We start from the raw sequence: 22858 nt of genomic DNA, 5'->3' as shown, positions 1-22858 counted from the left end.
TTTTCTGTAAAAAGTCAAAATTTAAGTTAAAAAGTAATAAACAGTTAAAAATTGTGACCTTATATCAGGTGTTCTTTTTGAGCAAAGATTGATCAACTGAGGTAATGAAAGAGAGATGGATGGCTTTATGAGTAAAGAAAGGAAGTAAAACAAAATGAGAACTCCAAAGCGAATCAACCACATCTCTTTGGAGGGACTGTGTCATATACTGCTCAACCAGCTGGCATCGTGCGATTCTGTAGTGGCATTTCAAGGGTGTTCCATCCAGCCAAAGTCACTGGCACAGTGGAGCCCAGCCTAACTCTGCATCTGAGAGGAGCCTTCCTGTTTAAGTGGAGTTGACAGCATTTTGGCAAAGAAGTTGAGGTTTTCTTTTTGGATCTTGCAGAAGAAGAGCAAGTTTTGCCAAAGCAGCTCTGCCCCGGGCAAGCTGTATTTGACTAACACAGCTCTTGCAAAGGCTGGAGCTGCCTCTGGGCTTGCTGAGGGGGGCAAGTCTCCTGATAGGTTTGAAATTTTGGACCCCTGAGATAATCTGGACATCTGTCTCCCTCTAGAAATGAGCTGGCCTTTCATAATGGGAATAGAGCCCTGGATGGTAGATGGAGGAACCTAGAATGCAAAATTGCCAGCCCCTCATTCTCTTCCTTAAGGGAAACAGGTGTCTCAAAGGTTTGTCCTTAACACTTGTCATTTGGGGAAAGACAATTACACTTCTCTGCTTGGGACGAAGGGGTGCTTTCGTGGGAATGATCAAGAGCTTAGCTAAAGCTATTAAGAAGAAGGAAAATGGAACTTTGACTTCCATGTTTCTCTGTTTAACTGGGGAATCTGCCTTTGAATTCAGTCCCTGGTGGTTCTCATTCTTAAACACTGCTATGCAATAAAACCGTTGGCGATTTCCACTGAGACATGTGTAAGCCTATATAAGCAAATGTGATCATTAAATGATACACACACTGAATATTGATCAAGGAATTAGAAGATCTTTCGAGATGGCAGCCTGGAAAGTTAAAATGTCAATTCTGAGCAAATTAAAAGTAGCTAGGAATGAATAACATACAAATATATGCAACAGCAACTCAATTTAAACATATTAGCAGAGGGTGGGCACACAAATTAGAAATGAGCTTTGTTTTAAACATGAAAAATTTTTAAATACTTAGATTAATCAAAACATATTGTATTGGCAAAATATGACATTTGGCCAGACTGCTGTACTGGACTCATAGAAACATTTTCGTTCTGTGACATATCCTTGTGATCTAGTTTTAAAAGGCTGAAGAAACATGCTTGACATTTCTGATTTTAGCAAAATAACATAGTGTGTTACTAATGTTATTGATAATTCATTTGGATATTAACCATCTAAGAGTCAATTTTAAGCATTATATGTGACTCATATATATGTGAAAGGGGGAATTTTCCTGTAGCACTCAGGTCTACAGGCTCCTGCAGTGGCTGATCGATGACAAATTATTACTTTAGAGGATTGTTTAGCAACTGCATAGAAACAAGTCCAGCATACTTCTCTGTAAAAATCATAATTGGGTATCTCTGGATAGTGTAAGAAGTGTAAATTGCAATCATAACAACAGATACATGTTAAAATTTGCTATTGTAACAACAGATACATATTAAAAATTAAGACTCATTCATTTTGGGGACTGCTGAATGAGTTTGGGGACCTTTTCATTTTGGGGACCTTTTTCAGGGTAGCTCCCATTCATGTCAAAGGACTCATCCCTGGAGCACTAAATTAAAATACTCTTAGTTGCTCTCTCTCACAAAAGGATGAAAATTACAAATGTGTGCACATCTCATCATTTCTATGAATGATAGAGTCATTCCTTATTTCTAGGATTAATTTTGGGGCTTTCCTGGTGGCTCAGATGGTAAAGAATCTGTCTGCAATGCAGGAGGCCTGGGTTCGATTCTTGGGTGGAGAAGATCCCCTGGAAAAGGGCATGGCAACACACTCCAGTATTCTTGCCTGGGGAATTCCATGGACAGAAGAGCCTGGTGGGTTAGAGCCCTTGGGATCGCAAAGAGTTGGACACAACTGAGTGACTAGCATACTTAAGTCCTGGGCATAGAGGGTATCGTTGGGTCTTCTCTCCAAGTCTTCTGCTTTAGATTTCTGGATGGGGTTAGATTTAAGACACAAAAAGCCTTCCTTTGTATGAACCCTTTGCTGCATGTATACATGTAGTATATCTTGTCTTCTCTGTATGCTCTGAACACTGAAACTTCTCTCCTGGTGTACCCTTAGGTCTAATCCCTACTTTGGTCCATGGGGCACTCTTTGGTATCTTTCTAGAGTTTAGAGGGGGTGTTTCTCAACTTTTTGTTTACTATCACTACTAGCCTTCCCCACAAAAGTCATTTTTTGTGTGTGCATATTGCTCAGACCCAACCAGATTTGAAACCTCCATTCAGGGGAATGTATCTCTTTTTTTCAATTTATTTTCCCCATAGTTCTCCTGTGGTACTCTTAACAGTTTTCAGCCTGTAAGGGTTTCTTAATAAATATCTGCTAATCAATACATGCTTACTGAACACCTGCCCTAGGTCCTGTCTGACGGGTTAGGGAGGTACTGCTGATTAAATGTGTATATGGAATGAATATGGAAAATCAGATTTTCTAGAATGTCACTGTTAGAAAGTCTTGGATATTCAAAGTTTCTGTTTTACAAAAGAGGACACTGAGGCTCAAGAAGGTCATTGGATTTGCCCAAGGTCACTTAGCAAGTTATTAGCAGAGTTAAAGAGTTCTGCCTCTTAGTCTAATATTTGTCTATTTCATACTAGGACACCTGCATATTGCTATGGTATCTTTGGTCTGACATTTTATTAAGATATTGACATCTTTAGTAATCTGGGAAAAGACATTATTTTAATACTTTTCACATGTCTACCTCAGGCAGAGAGAGAGAGAGGGCATTTTGAGACATGAGAAACCCAGTTTTTCTAGTGTGCGTGTATCAAGAAGCAGTGTTTAGCTCTACAATTCAGAATCACCCTGACCTGAAAGGGGCAACTGTGAAGCGTGGATTCCTTGTGCTGGGAAATGAGACTGGAGATGATCTGTCAGCGAAAGAGTAGTGCAGAGGGCTTTCTGCAAGCTTTAGATTACACGCTTTCTAAGTTTTCTTCCACATAGGTCAGGATGACATGACCAGCAACAAACCAACTCTTAAAAGCTGGTAGAATGCGGTCCATCTGCTAGGACCAGCAGCTCATACTCCAGGGCCACTGGAAGGGTTCTGAACAACCTGCCCAGCTGTGGGTGGCAGCCCTGTGACGTGTCCTGATGGGAACTCCTGAGAGGGCCATGGTCTCCAGCCAGGCTTGCCCTCGAGAGGCTGACTGACTTCAGCTGTGGTGAGAAGCTATGGGATGACATTTTCCACCAAAGCCTGGAGATTCAAATCACGACCACCATCTGGTCTAATGGATATGGGGATGCAGCTCCTTTTCTCTTCTTGCAGAGATGGAAGCTCACCTTTCTAGAGAAAGGCAGCAACAAGGACCAGTCATTTCACCCTTTCTATCAAATGACTTTACTTGTATGAAAGCCAAATAATGATGCTTTATTTTCTTTTACAGGACCATATTTTGAAGGAAGAAAATCTGAAGGATAGAGAATATTTAAACTCCTTTCTTAGGAACTTTGATATATTGGTAGCATTTCCTTGTCAGAGTTCTGTTTTGCTTTCACATTTTAAATATTTTGTTAATTCTTGAACAATGTGGGCTTTAGAGGCACTGACTCCTGTGCAGTTAAAAATTCACATATACGTTTATACTTAGCCCTTGTACCCGTGGTTCCTCTTTACCCTCAGTTCCATATCTGTGGATTCAACCAACCTCTGAGCAGAACTGTCATATTTACTACCAGAAAAAAAATCCCTGTATTAGTGGATCTGTGCCATTCAAACCCATGCTGTTCAAGAGTCAACTGTACCAGTTTTTCCTGGAGAAAGTTTTACAATGCATTTCTCAGTCATTTTAGGTATAATCAGGCGCTATAATGATGACGTTTGAAAAGTAGAAGAGCAGAACTATTTGAGTACAAGAATTGTTTGAGAGAAAGGCGGTGGTGTTTGTTTCTGCGTGTGTGCGCGCGCGCATGTGCGTGCTGCAGGATCACGTGACACAATTAGAGAGGACTGAGCACACTACCTAAGCCAGCTTCTTATTTTTGAGCACCCTGATGCAAACCATTCCAAAAAGACCATTTTTCACTCGGGGGAAAAAAAGGATCTCTGCGTCTTTATCAACCCTCTATCCAGAGATCAGATAGAAGTGCATACTTTCTTTTTACACGGTAAGAAGTAGAGCGATTTATTCCTTCTGATCACACAGGTATGCTCTCAATTTTGTATTCCCTTTTATACCCCTTATATGTGCCAGCCATTCTGCAAATCTGTTCTGTGGTATCCACATTCTGTTTACAAATCAGCTAATAAAATGTAGGTGATTTCAGACAATTTAAATTTAGCTTATGTATCAGCTGGCGTTTTCCAATACCTCTACCTACTCTGAAAACCATGTACTATTTAGTATGAATTAAATAAACCAGTCATATTCATGAGCCCACCCACAGCACCGTTTAGGAGAGAAAAAAGCTACTTAAGGAAAAAACACATCCCTATAAACTATTTTTAGGTTATTAGTCACAAATGATCAACTCTTTGCTAATTTTCAGATCTTTAAATTACTGATCTGAGAGTTCATATTTTATTTATTTCTACCCCTTAAAAACACCCTGTGAGAACAGTCCCTGACCAAGACTTCCAATTGTGAAAATGATTCTGAGTCTACTTTTACTTCTGACTGATCACATGTATATTATGGTGCAGAAGGTTTCTGAAGAATTGAACAGGCTAAAAATGACTTCAGGGACGTGATCACAGAGCTTCAGGAAAAACCTCACATACTGAGTACAGACGTTTTTAAAACTTAGTTTTACAGATGAGAAGACACTTATGGAGGTTCAAGCCCCTGCCTTCTGGCTAGTAACTGTAGAACAAGGCCCCTGTCTCGAAGGCCCTTTAAGAAACAGGAACATCCGGATGCCCATCATTTCCTCCCGTGTGTGCTGATGGTAGTAGCCTTCACCATTTAAACCCAAGTAAGTAAATGCTATTTCAAGACCACTGCTATTTTCAAAATGTGAGTATTACTCATTTTAACCTTTTCTTTTTTCACAACCATTCTGCACGGGACAACTGTCTTGATTCGAGTGAGCATTTAAAAAAATACACTCATTCATGCTTTATCATCAAAGGTCCCGTTTCTATTCTCATGAGTTGAAAGTCAGCAGAGCTGTATTAAGAAACTGTTGTAAACCTGAGAATTATAAGCGAAAATTTATATATATATATATATATATATTTTTGGTACTTGCAAATGAAGAGCTATACTGCCTATTAACCTGCTCAGTAGGGCAAGTCAAGAGACTTCTTATGTGGCTCAGATGTGGAAAGAGGGGGTTGTGGGTTGAAAAAGCTATTTTGCATTGATTCTTTTATGAGTCAGAATCTGATTCAGTGTAATATTAGAAGGGGAGTCTTGATTCAAGAAAACCACTGAAAGACAGGGTGCAAGTCAAGGCTTCCAAGTTGAGAGAAGGCTCCTGAACATCTGTTCTGGCGTGCCTGACAGGGTGTGGTACACACCCCACTTCACTCCATGCTGGTTGCCACATGCCACAGATGTAAAGGACCAAAGCAACAAAATGGTTTTCTTACAGAAAAAAAAAGAATCTAACAGAGCAAAGCTCTTATCAGGCTTTACTGGAGCTTTTCTAAGCCTATCAGAAAATTCTCTCCCTCAAGAAGTTCTTCAATTCTCCAGAAAAGGCGTGGGGGGAGGGTCTGAGACTGACCCTCTGGCAGCCTTGAGTGACAGCCCTTCTTCCTTGCTGGGAAATGGAGGTGGCACTGAATCTGCCACCCATTTCTAATACGATCTATCTGCCAAGCAGCTATGGCAACTGTCAAAATCACAACCTATGGGATTTCCTGTACTTGGTCCTATAGGATAGATATCCTACTAGGAAAATAAGTAGTAATTCAGAAAGTTCTAGATTAAGCACAGGCAAACAAGTTTCTGTATTACTATACTCTCCGAGTTTTGAACTACTCCTCGAAGGCTACCCAGGAGACAAGGGTGTTGGGTAGATGAGGAGGGTATGCAGAGTTTCCTAAACATATCTGGCCACAAAGTCCTTTTCTTGAGGCGCATTTCAAAAGCCTAGGCCAAGAAATGACAAACTGGCTCACAGGCCAGTTTCCTGCTTTTGTAAACAAGTTTTAGGGGAATACAGCTACACTTGTTCGTTTACTTATTGTCTGTTGCTGCTTTAGCCTGCTGCAGAGCGGAGAGCTGATACAGATCGTGTGGCTTGAGAAGCCTAAATATTTACTATCTGGTCTTTCATGAAAAATTTGCTGACTCCTTAGACTCCTATGGAACCCACTTTGGGAAACGTCAATTCCTAAGGGTAAAACCACTAGAGCAAGGTACACAGTACAAATATCACAGGCAGGCTTATATCCCATATAGCTTATCTATCTTGTGCAATAAAACAAAGATTTCATTTCATGAAACATTTCTCAGCCTCTTCCCTGCTCCCCTCCTTGGACAAGGAGGGTATGAGCGTCGTAGATGGGAGTAAGGTGTTTGCTCTCTGTCCATGTAAACAATGAACACCATAAGACACCATTAATCCATTTCTGTATGACTCTCCAGCCATTTGCACCCACACTCCGAGAGTATCAAAAGAGGTTTCCTTACTTGACTGGTTCCCATGACTCCCGCTCAAAGCCCCTGTGGATGGATTGTGCAATTGAGGACTCCATCAAATCCACATATCTAACCACAAGTGGGGCAAACAGGTCTTGCAGGTGTCTGTGAAATTTTCCATTGCACAAATTATCTAGAACAGATAAGCAAAAGCTCAGTAAGAATCCACAGTAGCTTTATCAGCATACAATGTTGACGTAGAAAGGACCGTTTTCTCTTTTAAATATACTGCTTCTTAAAAAGCCAGAAAGGAGGAGGAAGAGGACAAGGACGAGAAGGAGGATGGGAAGGAGGAGAAGAAGCAAAGCAAACGGTACATGAATGGCATCATGCTTCAATCTGCGTGGAAGGATAACGGAATTCAAAAACCTTTTACTCATTTGTGTCACTCTCCAGGAAAGGGAAAAAAAGCAAGCCCCCTTAAAGAACAACAAAAGCAAAAAGTGATACTTTTTTTTTTTCCTTTAGGTTTTCTTTGTGCCTGCTCCCTTTTCCCCCTTATGTTACCAGGAAGAAAGAATTCTGTATCCCTTCTTCCCTTCATCATTCTGAGGAGGATGGTCTACTTTATGGCTATGTGGTGCTCTAAGACACTCTGAAACACTTAGGTGTTACTTAGCTTGAAATTGTTTTTCATCTAGGAAGCATCTTTTGATTAAAAATTCAAAATGTGTAGAGCTGAAGTTAATTAGCTTGTTCAAGAGCAAATAAAACACACGGGCATGGGCACCCCTTTCTCACTGAGCTTGGGTTTTTCTGCCTAGTGAGGAGAGGGCTTCCCTGCAACAGGATGCTTGCTGGGAGAAAGGGAATTTTATCAGCTGTAACCTTTTTTTTTTTCTTTAAAGTAATCATAAAACTCGGAAGAGCTGTTTCCAACGTGTAGCCTGCCTGGGATAAACACATTTCAGTCATCAGTTATCTGCACACTACTTAAGAAAGACAAACAGTCAAAGATGATACATACAATCAGTCCGGAGAAAATCATTCAGCAGCTGAAACAGTGGGAAACTGTCCCACGTGTCTGGAGGCTGCACTTCCAACGCTGCATCCATGTCCACTGCAAAGAGTGACAGGAACGTCTCGGCATGTTCCACCATCAAGTCTGACCACCACGCGAAGGCCTTTGAGATGTGGCAGAAAAACAACAGACAAAGAGGTGATGAGCTTTTTGTCTCCGACCTAAGATGTGAAGTCAAGCCCTGGCTGTTAAAGACTGATTGTGCATCCAGCAGGGTTTGGTAATTTTATTGTAAAGAGAACAGCACTTTTGGATATAGCTGGGCCTCTATGTGGTCCAGGGCAATGTTTTTCATGATTCCAGGCCTGCTTTAGAAATCTGCAGCTGTAGAAATGACAGGCACAGAACTTCTGTTCAATTTACAATAACTCAGTACCTTTTGAGTCATGCTCTTTATCGCTCTTGTTGACTAGTTCTTGCTCTAAAGTATTAGAATTTGGGAGTTTCTTCACTGTGTTTATGGGTTTTCTGCTGGTCTAACTTGAAAATTGGTAATTATTGTTTATTATCTCTGCGCATCTGGGGCTTAATTGTCTGTGGTTTCATACAAGCTCAGCAACTCACGTTTTCCCTACATGTTAGAAATGTTACTCCTATTTCATACCAAGGCAAAGGAAACCATTGTTGTATTGTCACAAAACTTTTGAGTTGAAATCTCTTTAAGCAGGGAGCCTCTGGTTTTGCATCCTGTCTATAGGAAAGATCAGGCTTTAACCTAGGAGACACTCAGTAAGATTAGGACTTACTTTTCTGAGGGTTGGACACATATGTACATTGAAAACCAAAAATATCAGTGAAGTAACTCATTTTCATGCACATGGGTCCTTGGAAATCATTGTGCAGGGTCTCAGAGGTGACATTCACATCAGATGGGCCAGATGTGAATGCAATTCAAAGGCATGCATGCATGTTGACTAATCATTTCTGGCAGGGAGCATGCAGAATGAGTGGCAGTGTCAACAGGCCCCCCTTTTATCCCCTTTTGCTGATTTCAAAGAGAGCAGAAAAACAAAAACAATTTGCCAGCCCTTTTTATTCCCCTACCTCCCCACCCGGTGCCATAAAGTATTTACATGGGAAACACTTTCCAGAGCATTCATTGAAAAAAAGATGGGAAGGCATTTCAAAACATGAAAGATGATTATGGAAATAATTCCATAAATAAAAGAGTTTGTTCAATGGCCAAGCTCTTCTGTGATCTCTTAGTTATCTGGGGATATTCTAACAGCCACCAGGAGGCAGAACAGGGGTCCACCTCTCTTCTTTCATGAGATTTCATTTTACTTACTTCTCCTTTATCAACATGTGGCTGGTTTGCAAATTAAATGGAAAAAATCAAGTCATGGACCATTCTGCAAGGGCAGCTTGGCTGGAAATAAGACACCTGCTGTTTCCATTTTAACTTACAGTAAAACCTCAGTGATTCAGAGTAAGGGAAGAGAAGAGATGCTAGTCTGTCAGCAAAACACCTCAATTACTGGGCTTTCTAAAAAAGAACGATCATTTAGCCGCTTTTCAAAGCAGTGTATACATGGGAGCCCAAGTACAATGTATTCATTGATTGGCTATCGCTAAGCGTATGGTAAACTTAAAAGTATTTTTAAAATTTCAAATAATTGTAGATAAATTGACCTATAAATTGAAGTAAAAGAGATGGGAGCTTTAATTTCATAGATCCTGGGATAAAACTTGGAAGAAAAGCCTTTAGAATTTATAGAGAAAGTTGAGATGGTGTCAAACATTTTACTGAAGAGAAATTAAAAGAGCCACATCTGAAGTTGAGTTGTCACAAATTAGGAGGAACTGGGTCTGAATCGATGAGATTTTACTGCAGTTTTACCACCTGAGGATGAGAGCCCTGGGGTTTGGGGGTTGTTCCACTGACTACCTGGCTAAATCCAGCCAAGGGAGAAACCCTCCACTCCTCCCCCAGAGCTCTCCTAGCCATCTGCCTTCTAGGCAGAGACCTTCTAAACACTCAAACTTGCTAAAGTTCCACTGCTGCCACCCAACCCTATGTGGAGGGCTGATTCTCATCAGTCCTGATGGAGGATATCTGCAATAATCACAAAGGCATACCAAACACTGGCTGGTACTTATGCTTTAGTTATTTGTTTCACTTTACATCTTCAGGGTGAGTCCAAAAAAATAGTAACTGGGGAGACTGAAATGCCTTCCCAGACACAATTTTGCTCTAGGATGACAAGAAAAAAAAAAAAAACACAAAATGAAACAAAACAAAAACTAATCCTAAATGCCTAAAATAAAAATTTTCTCAGACCAACCTCATACCTGGTTCTTACCAGCTTTATTGAAAAGTTGCAAACCAGAGGCCTTAAGAAGCACCCATTTTTACTCTCTACAGAAAATTTAGTCCCTTGTTAGAATCTGATAAATTATTGAGAAATTATCTACAGTTGTTATATTAATAATCATATAGATTGGCAGCCCTATGAAGAACAATGACTACTGTGGTATGAATTATTACCATTAATATCTGGCAGAGAAACCTGGTATTCTAGTGAAGGAAGAGAGATTAAATAGGGGATTGTTGGAGAAGTGAAGTCCAAGTTTATTTTTCTATACCCACAGTAATTCTTTCAGAACCTCATAATCAAACCTGACTCACTAAGGAGAAGAAAAAGATTCAGGCAAGAGCAGTAATCACCAAAAAAGCCATTTCTTAATTTTAATCAAATGAACAGAGTCTGTGAACCTGGACTGGGCAAGGCAAAGGTTTAAAATAAAACAACAACGACATCTATATTTACTTTAAACTTGCTCATACAGGCGAATGCTATTTTTGTACATGTCTATGGGTGTCTAAAATCTTCAGAAATCTTTTCCAAAGACAAGAAGGAGTTGTACTATGGTTTCTAGATACTTACCCAGCGTTTTTCATTATTTAAAGGCAAAGATGTATACTTTAGGGGTATGGTCAACCACACTGAACACACTCTATATTTTCTACACAAACTACATGTATATATGTACCCCTATGTGTACCACAATACATATATACATATACATACGTATACATAGAGAGAGAGATTGGGAAAGCGAAGTTAACAGCACATGAAGGTATAATTCCTGTGTGTGTGCAGGTGTGTATATGCACATAACTTAGGCTCTGAGAGCAGAATTATGTTGTAATTTAGAGATTTGGGTGACAGCTGCTACCATATACTACATGTGTGTGTGCACATGACAATATTCTTAGCTGGTGGGGGTTGTGTTTTCTCCTGAAATATTTAATTACTTTATATTGGAATTCAAAGTAGTTTTAAGGATTATTGACTTCTGTGGGGGAGGCGATCCCATTTGTCACTTTTATTAGTGTGGTGCCACCAAACAGCATGACTGCTAAGGTCCAGCTAAGATTCATGTTTAGGACTTACTGATTTTCTAGAGTTCACTGGGCATCTAGAGAAGATGGCAGTGAGTACTGGTCAGTAGGAGAAAAATTTAATCCTTCATCCTTTTGGCAGCAAAACCTCATCCTCTCATCCTCAGTGTGCCAGGGCAAATTTTACTTCTTTGGTTGCAGCCAAGGGTCTCTTGACCACGCGTTACCCTGAAATCAGCTGGACAGTTTAAAAAAATCACCAGGGCTGAGGGAAATGCCTCTGTGCTCATAGATGGGTGATTTTTGATCAACTGAGTAATGAGGTTTTGTGATTGGGTGAAAGGACTGATTTCGGAAATCTCTACATTTATCAAAAAGCAAACTGGGCCTCTGAATTCCAAAGTATGCCAAAGTTTTCGTTTCTCACTTCTGAAGTCAGTAAATGAGAATAGAACTGAATTTATTTCTGCCCTATTTATGAGTGGCTTTTGAACACTAAGATTAAAATATTTTTGTGATGATGGTTATGAGGGTGGTTTAAGATGGTGATTAGTACTGAGTGAAGAAGGGCTTTTTGGAAAACTGGGGAAAAGAGGCTTCTTTGGAATATCAACTTCTCTTTGGTACCACTTGTGAGTCATTTGGGAAAATGTTCTCCTTTCTCAGACTGCAGTAGCCTCAGAAAATAACTTGATTAAATCAAGCATATGTGTCCATTTCCTTCTTCAATCATTCACTGAAAGAAAACCATCTGCTTTGTATCCATGTCTTCAAAAATCTGGTCTGAAATATTGGGAAAAGCCTCAACACCCAAATCAGGAAAGGACTGGCCAGACCCCTCCATGCCTCTGGGGATGATTCTGTAGATACCCAGAAAGAACATACTTACCATCACAATGAACCCCAGGTGCCCCCATCTGAAAAGAACATCACGTAGGATAGAGTAGAATAAAAACTCTAGCCCAACTTAATTTTCTGTTTGAAGGTGTCTACATTTGGAGGGTGTTTGGCGTGGCCCCTCTTCTCATTCCTGGCTGTGCATTTGCTGAGTGTTGCCGGAGTTAGTTGTACCTACCTCAAGGGGTCTTCACCCCATTCTCAGTGAGGGTTTGGGGGACACCATGATTCGTTGGCACTCTCTCTATATATAAATACTGTATATATGGTTCACATACAGACAGCTGTAGAGGAAGATTAGTATCACTCTGGCTAGCTACTGGTGACTAGGCTCGGTACTCATCTGCTGGGATGAAGGTAAGTACAGACGGACAGAGGAGCTACAACACGCTAAGGGGACAGAGTCAAGGCAGCTAGGAGGCGTGTGTTGGGATGTAACCGCAGTCATTGTTAAGTATTATCAATTGCTTCATGCACGCACAAGAGAATCACCCACATTGACCCTGCTGTGGAAGGCCACCCATTTCACAAGCAGTCCACTGGAAATTGCTGTTACATTCCTTGGGTCAGTGTTAGGAAGCAGGGGCACTGGGAAAAGTCCCATTAGAAGACATGGTACTGGAAGGGCATGCACAGACTATGACAGCAGGTGGCTGACTCACTCATTTGGGTCACATACCTCTTTCCCCTGCCACGATCAGCCAAGATTGAGTGGAACAGTAGAAAAACAGGGAGGAAATTTAAATATGCAATCAGGCATTAGTTGGGATGACTGTCTTTATGGTGTATTATTTAACTATACTGTTGATTTTCATTTACTCATGGGAATTAGCATTTTAGGTGCCTTTGACATTACTTTTATTGATGCCCTCTTTTCCCCCTTGTAGATCTGATTGGAGGGGAAGAGTGAGCATGAGTGAGGTTTTTTTACATATGCGATTTTCAGAGAAATGCTTTTAAATCTCAGTTTTGAAACAAGCAGTGGTGTAACAGTTTGATCATAATGAAATCTTGGAATCTTTTCTTGGAAGGGTTGGGTTGTTTAAGTCCCTACAGGTTTGGGATTGAATTAGCCTCTAAATCCCTCAGTGTATAATTATCAAAATAATAATTTTGACAGCGGCTTGTTAAAAAAAAAAGTAAGCTATATTTATTTAGATGTAGGTTGGAGAATCAACAAGTTGAACAACACAGAATAATTTGTTTCTGTCACTGAGTTTAGCAACCCAGGTCATCTGAGATTAACAAATGAAGACTCTAGGGTGAGCAGACTAAGTTACGGAGATAAATTCAAAAAGACGGCTCTCAATCCACACACCAAATAAAATAAATCAAAACAACAGTGGTAGCAACAGAAACAGCCACAAAAGACCAAAAAGTATTTCATATGTTCCTGACAATAACCATATGCTGCTTGAATAATTATCTCAAAGATATACTCACCTCTTTGGCTTGTTGCTAGAAACATCTGAAAACTCAAGCTGAAATGTACATCACACAACGCACTTTTTGGCTGTTTTAAACAACCCTGTAAAGGATCCTCCTTGCAAAATTGCCACTTTCATTCGCATTACAAGGTCAGTTAAAAGAAAATGGGAGTTAAGACATCGTATTCACAAAGTTGCCAGTAGAATCAGTCGTGCAGCGTCTTCTGAGGAACGAGAGACCCTGCCCCCCGGCGCCTGCTTACCTCTGCATGGTGTTCTTCGTTCTGCTGAAGAACTTCAATGACTAGTTCAGCAAGACGTATTGTATCTTCCAGCTTTTTGGCAGGAGTGATTAACCGGCCTACATTTTCTGTAGTACAAGAATTTGTGTTAAAATTCAGTGAAAGTGGTGGGCTAATTTTGTGGCCATTAGAACTAGTGGATAAGAAATTCCAAAGATTATCCCCTTTTTTTTTTTTTTTAGGTTTCATGCAAATGTTAAATGCCACATAATTAGTAGTGAGCAAACCAGAAAGCCATTTTTTTATTATTATCACCATCATTATTATAATACATACTAAGGAAAAGCAGTGCTCCAGCTTCCAATTTGCTTATTAAAGCTGTATGAAGACTATGACAGCCCATTACAAATTTAGCGACATTTTGTACACATGTTCTTTAAAGACAGCATAAACGGACTATTGTATATCCTTCTCTAGGCAGTGTTTGTGCTACTTGAGGTGGGATGATATAACAGAAGCTTAGTCATGATTGCTGCTCCATCTATTTCCTGGCTTTGTCCCTAAACAATATGATAGCACTGTTTTTCATTCAAGGTCGGCATGTTTAACAGGTATTGGAATGTTCATTTTAAAAAAGCAGACTTAAAGGTCTAGCTGTTTTAAGTTGTCCAGGGAGGAGACTGAGAATTAATGGACGTTCCTGGGCCATTAGATAGAAGGCAGGATAGAATTTTTAAAAGAACACAGGGTGTAGAGTATTGGATGAAGCAGTTTGTTCACTGGTTGGTACAAGTGAAATTTTATCAGTGAGATGGCAACAATGCATTTTAGGTTCTACTGTATTGAAAGGGCTTTTATTGGACTTAAGAACAAACTGATCCCTGGTTTCCAAACTCTGGTTTTCGTTTTATCCTTTGTAGACTAAATTCATGAATGTTTGGCAATGTTATTATGTTACAAAGAACTGTATTTTTTTTTTTCCTGTTGGGGTGGGACAAAGAGTAATATTTGAAACCAAGATTTCCTAAGCCAATGAAATGGCCTGAATTCAACCAGTCTAAACTCACAGGTGAACTTGTAGTTTGTGCTTAGACCCCTTCAAATCTTGAAGCCTGAGTCATCTATAGCCTATGGTGTGTAACAGCAGTGTGTATCAGCAATTAGGATCCTTTCGGAGAAGGCAATGGCACCCCACTCCAGTACTCTTGCCTGGAAAATCCCATGGACAGAGGAGCCTGGTGGGCTGCAGTCCATGGGGTCACAACTGAGCGACTTCACTTTTACTTTTCACTTTCATGCATTGGAGAAGGAAATGGCAACCCACTCCAGTGTTCTTGCCTGGAGAATCCCAGGGACGGCAGAGCCTGGTGGGCTGCTGTCTATGGGGTCGCACAGAGTCGGACACAACTGAAGCGACTTAGCAGCAGCAGCTCTTGCCTGGAAAATCCCTTGGATGGAGGAGCCTGGTAGGCTGCAGTCCATGGGGTCCCTAAGAGTCGGACATGACTGAGCGACTTCACTTTCACTTTTCACTTTCATGCATTGGAGAAGGAAATGGCAACCCACTCTAGTGTTCTTTGCCTGGAGAATCCCAGCGACGGGGGAGCCTGGTGGGCTGCTGTCTATGGGGTCGCACAGAGTCGGACAGGACTGAAGCGACTTAGCGGCAGTAGCAGCAGAAGCACAGTTCCACAAGGAGGGTATTCATGTGCACAAAAGGACTGCTGAAAATTATTTCAATCTCCTCATCTGAAGCAGATCCACTGTGACTTCAGGGTTTCACCTGCCAGAGAAGGTAACTGAATGCTTCACAGGAAGGGCTGCTGTGCTACTGCTAGTTGGTTGTGTGTGTTTGTCGGGCAAGTGGTAAACAAAATGGTAGGAGGTGGCTAATTTAAAAAGAAGAGAAACAAACAGCTTCTCATAATATGCTCCTAATTTTTTGCGCATTTGTTATATAGGTGATATATATGGAAGATGATTAATAATGTAGGATTTAACAAGAAAGAAAAATTCTGTGAAACACTATGCAAAAAGAGTGGTCCAGCCAATGGGAACTATGAACAATGGCTGGGGTTGGTCAGATAATCGAGGTGGTGCAAGTTGCACTCTAACAAGGCCTGATGACTGGTGTGAAAATGAGCTTTCTGGAATCAGGCCAACAGAATGCTCCATTGTCTCTGCCAGGTTCAGGTGGAAGTGTGGCTGCATAGAAGGTGGGGGTTTGAAGGTGGGAGCTGGGGGGAAATAAATCTGCAGATTAGGCAGAGAGTCTCCACCACCCAGATAAGGTAATGTGCACAGCTCAGGGGCTGACAGTTCACTGCCTGGTCCACAGCAATAATACCTGGAGAAAGACTGAGTGACGGGTTTGATACCTGTGCTTCTGGGGTGCCTGGTCTGTTTGTAATTTCACAAATGGACTATTATAATTTCATTAGTAGACTTTCAGGCATTTCTAACAAACATACTGTGTATATATGTTGAGGTAATATGTGTAGAGTGAGGTATTTGCATTTCGATAGTAAATATGCACAGGCTACTTTTTTGTTAGTTGATATTCACATTTACACATCAATTTGCAAATTCCTCATCCTATGCTTATTACCTATTTGACACATACACCCACATACACACATCACACACTTACATACATTTTCTAGTAACCAGACAAGCCTGCACGTTAATACAAATCTGCAGGAAATCCCACTTGGGGCACATCTTTGAAATCTCTTACTCACAAAATAGAGAATACTATCCTTTTGGGCAGAACACTTATCGAATCTAGGGAAATTCTAGATGTCCATGACACACGATGCAAATCATCGTAATGGAAATCATTCCCATCAATATTTTTATGTACTTTTATTTCAAAGATGTAAATGATTTTTGTGTTGGGAGAAATCCAAGATGCATAAGCTAGGATCACCTGAAGATTTGTTTTAATATGCAGTGCTCTGAGATTGACTACCATATATATCAATAGATACACATAAAGTGTACATGTGCACACAATCTTTGAGTGTGTACACTTGTACGCAAATATGTGTATGCCTGATGTATATATACAGACAGTATGTTTAATAAAATCTTTTGCAATTTTGCTTTAACCTGCAACCATTTCATGTAAGTAGGTTACGTATGCTTGAATGTAGAATATTTGATCTTTCAATGGGCCCATATAGCCAGACTTTCATTTATTATTAATTAGCTACAATTCCATTATCTGTAGATCAAGCTACTATATTGAGACACGACTTTATTTTCCTCTTACTTGCATTGTTGACTCACTAGTTAGTACAAATGGTACTAAAGTCAACTTGTTTAAGATGTTGTCTTTAAAGAAAATATTGTGCAAAATCCTGTAGCCCCTCTTCCATCTCCCCAACAGAGATCAAGGAGAAATTTGTGCTTAGAAATGATTTTTTTTGGGGTCATGTCTGCTGTCTGCAATATCTGGAAACATACTGCAATATTCCTATCACCCAATCTTGTACTAGCTGGAGCACTGACAAAGGGGAACTAAAAATACAATATACTTAGTAAACATTTCATACAACAGAATTGAAGCTCATAACATAGAAAAAAAATCATCATGCAAAATGTTATGCAACAATGTTATTTTGTGCTGACACTGAGATTTGAAAATGTTGCATATGTCAGACAGAGCTAGACAAAAAAAATGTGGACATTTGGAAATAATGCTCTCTTTTCAAGTCTCTCAAAACCTACGGTGTCAAACTTGAGAGTCTGAGCCTCAGGTTAGTATGCTAAAGAAAATTTCCAGAGAAATGAACAGAAAAGCAAACTAAACTAGAAAGCTGTCGCATAAAGGAAACATAAAAGTGTACAGTACTTGGTTTTGGCCTAGGCATGCCTTTGAGCCTCTGATATAACATGCTGGTCTGCATTTGGGTGGGTGGAGGAGGCCCAGGAGGTGGCGGGGGAGCTGCTCGGGTAGGTGAGGAGAGATGGTTAAAAAAAAAAAAAAGTAAAGAGACAAAGTGACTATCACAAAGGTGACAAGTAAGATGACAAACTTGAAAAGAACAACCAAACAAGCAAAAATGATCACACACGAATGGAGAGCTGCTGCTTTCCTGGCGTGACTGCAGCGTTACAGAGGTGTGACACTGCCTGACGAGGGACGAGACTCTTACCACCGTACTGAGACACTCAGAGGCGGAATGCCTTGATCCGGATGGGAACACATGGATGATGGTGGTGGTACCACGGACCGAAAGAAGATAGACTTTTTGTACATTAAAGCACACCTAAATGTTAACAGCTGCTTCCTCCTTCCAGATGACCAGAAATAGCACTTGATGTCAACAGAACTGGGGGATATGACTTCTCATCCTCACGAGGCTACTTAATTTCCTATGGAAACTTCGCCCCTCTATGTAAGCCTCTCCAGGCTTCAGCTTCTTCCTCTACAAACTGAGAATATTAACATCTTCTTTTTGTATACCTTGAGGGGTTGCCAAGAACAGCAAAGAAAACAATGCATGGGACGGATCTCCGTAAAGCTTCAGGTGCCTACGAATCTTCACCGTTGTCTCCCACGTGGTGGGAAGGCAGGAATTAATTGCTTTGCAAAAGCAGATGAAGGGCCATTATTAGTTCAATTGAGCTGGGGAATATTCTTGCTCCCTTTGTGGAATTTCAACATGTCAAAATCTGTCATTTAGCGGGGAAAAAAAAAATGTGTGGTATCTGATTGTTTCCAGCTCATTTAATTATTTTCAATTTGGAATTCTCATGGCTTTTATATTGTGGGTTGAATCATATATAAAAACTTGCCAGCTTATCAAATATGTTACTTGCTATTCCAAATGTTAGAATACGGTAATCAGCACTTGACCCATCTGTCATGTGGCTTACAATATCAGCACAGCAAACATCCTACAACAATAGCCTCTCCTTCAACACAGGCGCACAGCACTATCAGCTTCTGCCATTCTCTCTCTTTAATGAGTGTCTCATTAACCTCGGACCTGGTCCTTTCGAATGGTTTTCATTTATAAAGCAAGCTGGATGGTGAGGGGGACATACTACATTGCCAAGTCTGCTTCTTGGTTTGCTTGAATTTTTCAACTGGGAAAACGAAGTTTACTGCAGGCTTATAGGAAATGGAATTCTAGCAGCAATAATAAAAATACAAGAAATAAGGATAAATATAATATCCTGGCAAAACCATCTCTTAAAAGCAAAAGTTGATATCATCCTTTTCTTGTGGGCTCACCTCAATGTTTGAAATGAAGGACTAAAAAAATATCCTATTCACCAGTCTCCTCTTATTTAAATCTTTTGTTTGGGAAAGATTGTATGTAAATAGACTTTTTAAAAAAAATCAGTATTAAATGACAGCTATATAAAGGAAGGCAATTACTAATCTCTTCTTTATAAAAAGGAATTCTATATTTTATGTCTTGTTAAAATCTGCTTTTCTACCTACAGCAGGGCGCAAAGTTGGGAGCATTTCTGGTAACACCTCTTCTGGTTCTCTGAATGAATGTGTATTACCTGAGTGTGCAATTCTTAGGGAAACTCCTCATTTATTCTTTCTCAGATAACAAAACCTGTGTAAACCACTTCGTAAGTCACTTTACAAAACAATGAAATGCCCCAGGGCGGATCCATAACCGGGAAGGCAGCAGATACGTATTTCAGCTCAACGGGTCTCAATGAAAATTCGTAAAGGGATTCCCTCCTGCCAACTGTCTGTCCAGAATTCTGACAGTGAGGTTTGCCACCATAGAAAAACAAGCTCCCTATTTTTTCCCCTTCACAGAGCAAAACAAAAACATCATACCTTGGTTTCCAACTTCATTTACCCAATTACCATTGCTCATGTTTACACAATTAAATCTGCTTGGCTTCCAGAGAGGGAGTTAAATGTGACTGCAGAAAAATAAAAAAGAGAATTCCTCTGCAGGCTCAGCTAAGCAAAGGAAGAGAGGCATCCAGGAGCGAGAGATTCTCCAATAGCCCTTAAATAACCTGACCAGCTCTGACTCCAGCAAGCCAGTTAATTGCCAGTTCCAGAAACATCGTATGAGAAATGGATATGGTTGATGGAAAGAACACTTAAAACCAAGTTCCAACCTATTTATGTTTTGCTGAAGATGCCAGTGTTTGTATTACGTTATTACTGAAAATAACTATCCTGGAGCAATTCACTGGGATTTGGGGGTAGGGTTGGATAAAAGCTAGAGTGGGAAGAGAAAGCCAAACAGATAGCCCCAACATGCTTCCCAGAATACACTGCCTACCTAAAACAATGGCTCCACGGAGCACACATTTCAAACAAGGTCATAATTCAACGTAACTTCTTCAGTGGGGCAGGCCATCACGTATACTTGATCCCCTGTATCTTCATCACTCCTTTTCAGAAGATTCCATTTTTAGGGCAATATGAAGTATATGTTACTAAAGACCAGTACATCAGTCACGAATTGTTTACTCTTTTTACTAAAGCCATCTTTGACTCCTCCCCATAAGGACACAGGTGGCGTGGCCTGCCCAATCCACCTCTACTGTGTCTTTGGTTTTACCCCCCACTGTACGAGATCATGTGGCTATACTCTTGCTGACAGAGTTGATGTTCAACTCACGTCTCATCATCTCCACCTCAACGGTTGCTAAAGACTCCAAACCAGCCTTTAGTTCTTTCCCTCCCTTGTAGTTCATTGTTCACACAGCATTCACAGTGATCTTCATACAGCACACATCTGAACCTATCATACTCTTGCTCAAAAGCCTTAAGAGATTCCCTACCATGCTTCCCCCAGCCCCAAGAGTTATACCTTCATAACAAAGACTCAACTCTTCTGTTGATACCGCTATTTGAGCTCTTATGGTCCTTGACTAATAGCCAATGATATGCATGTTTGTCTTTCCCTGTACCCAGTGAATTCTGTATTTCTAGGGACTAGTACAGTACCTGGTCCAGAGCAGGAAATCCTCAGTGGATCCAGCCCAATGGTGTGCTTTCATGGAAAACCAAATATTCTGCGGTTGCAATATGCATAAAAACTATACCGGCAACTTTCATCTCTTAGCCAAAGCCCCTGGTTATGGAGCAAATGCATGCAGCTGAATTGCTGAATAGCAAACATTGTTAACTTCCACTTGCAAACCAGAAAACAACTTCAGGTATTTTAATGCAATGAAAAGTGATTTAAGATAATGAAAAATCTTTGTATTCAAATTAAAATATATTATAGCCACAAGAAAGAAATAATGCTATTGATATATATATATGCACACACACACACACATATATATATATATATATAGACACGCATACACACATACATACATATATATGTATTTTTTCCCTCCAATTTGGTATCTTTGTATCCAAGGTCAGGCTTGTCCTTGAGACTGAGCTGTTGTACCTAAGAAAAGTAAACAATTCTGGAGAGACACAGTAGTGGACATCTGCTATTCTTGTATGTGCAGTTGCCTTGCTTAGAATTGCCTCTCTTCCACTCTATGCGGCTTTAGTGGAAATGTCAAGCAATGAATCCTAAATAGGAGCAGCCATGTGAGCCAAGCCAGGGCAACCGTAACACTCCACGTCATCATGGGTATTATGATTGGCTCAGGGACTAACACGTGACCCAAGCCTGGCCAATAAGAGTGTTCTCTGGAACTGTATACAGTTTCATAGAGAGGAAACCTCTTTTTGCCTCACGCCTCAGCATCTGGGATAAAAACCTGGTGCTATCTGTGGCTATTTTGCCCCCAACCCCTGCTATCATGACAATCACATTAAAGAAGACTGTCAGCAGCTGGAGAGATCAAGACACACTAAAAGCCTTTATTTCTGAGTCCAATCCCTCCACGCATTTCCTAGCTACACAGGCCAAAAACGTCCTTTTCTTGCTTAAGCTATTTACGGTGGTGGTGGTTGTTTTCGAACACTTGCTCTAGTAAGACTACTTATTTCATAGTACTACCAAATATTCACCCAGTCCCCAAATAAACTTTCACTTATATGGTCGTAGGTGTTCTGGGACAGACTCTGGGACATCTGGATGGATGACGAGTAGGCCTTCAACAAGGCGGAGGAACATCCCAGGCAGTTTCCGGGGGATCAGCCCTGGGCGCCCACCACATCCTCCTCCGCCGTGTGTCAAGGACCCCAGCCCAGGTGAAATCCCTGTGTGTGGCATTCCTGCAGCATCCTGCATCTCCCTCTACAACACAGTCTCCAGATGAAATCACTCGTTTTATCGCCTGTCCTCTTCCTGAGAAGTTTATTGGGAGCTGCCTGAGGGCAAGGGATCTGGGCTGTTTTTTCTCACGGCTCCCTACTCTGGTGCCTGACACAGCTCCTGGAACTCAATGGGTATTTAACATATGTAGAACTATATTATAACATTTTCTTTTGAAATTTATGAAGGAAGCCACCTGCTTCCTATATAGTTCACTGACATTCAAACCTCAGCCCCTGCCTCAGCGGCTTCATCATCAGTGTGTTAGAAATGCAGATTTCCATGCCCCGCTCTAGACCTACCAAATCAGAATGTATGTTTTAACAAGATCCCCAGAGATTTGTATAAAGATTAAATTTTGAGAAGCACTGCTTTGTATTCCATTTCTGAAATCAAATAATATGTCTATATTGTACATTTGGATTTGGGGGTTTCCTTTTAAATAATAATACACCAATAATGACATAATTTTATGTTTATAATAACAAATACACAACTTTGTCGCTATAGATAGATAGTAAGGAAATGGCAACCCACTCCAGTGTTCTTGCCTGGAGAATCCCAGGGACGGGGGAGCCTGGTGGGCTGCCATCTATGGGGTCGCACAGAGTCGAACACGACTGAAGTGACTTAGCAGCAATGAGGGCTTATTATGTACCAGGCACTGTGTTAAGAGCTCTGTTGGAAATATATGTTTAAATCTTTGCAACAACCCTTTGAGAGGAGGAAATATTATTAGCCCCTTTTACAGAAAACAAAGGGGCTTCCCAGGTGGCGCTAAAGAATCTGCCTGCCAATGCAGGAGGCATAAGAGAGATGCAGGTTTGATTCCTGGGTTGGGAAGATACCTGGTGCAGGAAATGGCAACCCATTCCAGTATTCTTGAC

The 22858-nt window shown here is 40.7% G+C and overlaps 1 protein-coding gene across 18 annotated transcripts in view; it reads right to left on the bottom strand.

Moving 5' to 3' along the window:
- Nucleotides 1-22858, bottom strand: part of CADPS (calcium dependent secretion activator) — a 471340-nt gene that overhangs the window by 87684 nt on the left and 360798 nt on the right. For 6 of the 18 annotated variants that reach the window (XM_061396484.1, XM_061396485.1, XM_061396486.1 and 3 more), the window contains 4 exons: nucleotides 13768-13874; nucleotides 9123-9143; nucleotides 7781-7937; nucleotides 6805-6946 (listed from right to left, as the gene is read on the bottom strand). In XM_061396484.1, coding sequence (XP_061252468.1) covers nucleotides 6805-6946; nucleotides 7781-7937; nucleotides 9123-9143; nucleotides 13768-13874 — 427 coding nt within the window. Of the gene's footprint in view, nucleotides 1-6804; nucleotides 6947-7780; nucleotides 7938-9122; nucleotides 9144-13767; nucleotides 13875-17602; nucleotides 17696-22858 lie in introns of all 18 variants that reach the window. The other 12 variants (XM_061396497.1, XM_061396493.1, XM_061396498.1 and 9 more) reach the window with 3 other exon arrangements.

The sequence above is a fragment of the Bos javanicus genome, chromosome 22 (assembly GCF_032452875.1).
Source record: "Bos javanicus breed banteng chromosome 22, ARS-OSU_banteng_1.0, whole genome shotgun sequence".
Classification (NCBI taxonomy): domain Eukaryota; kingdom Metazoa; phylum Chordata; class Mammalia; order Artiodactyla; family Bovidae; genus Bos; species Bos javanicus.
This window is presented reverse-complemented; position numbering and strand designations above follow the sequence as displayed.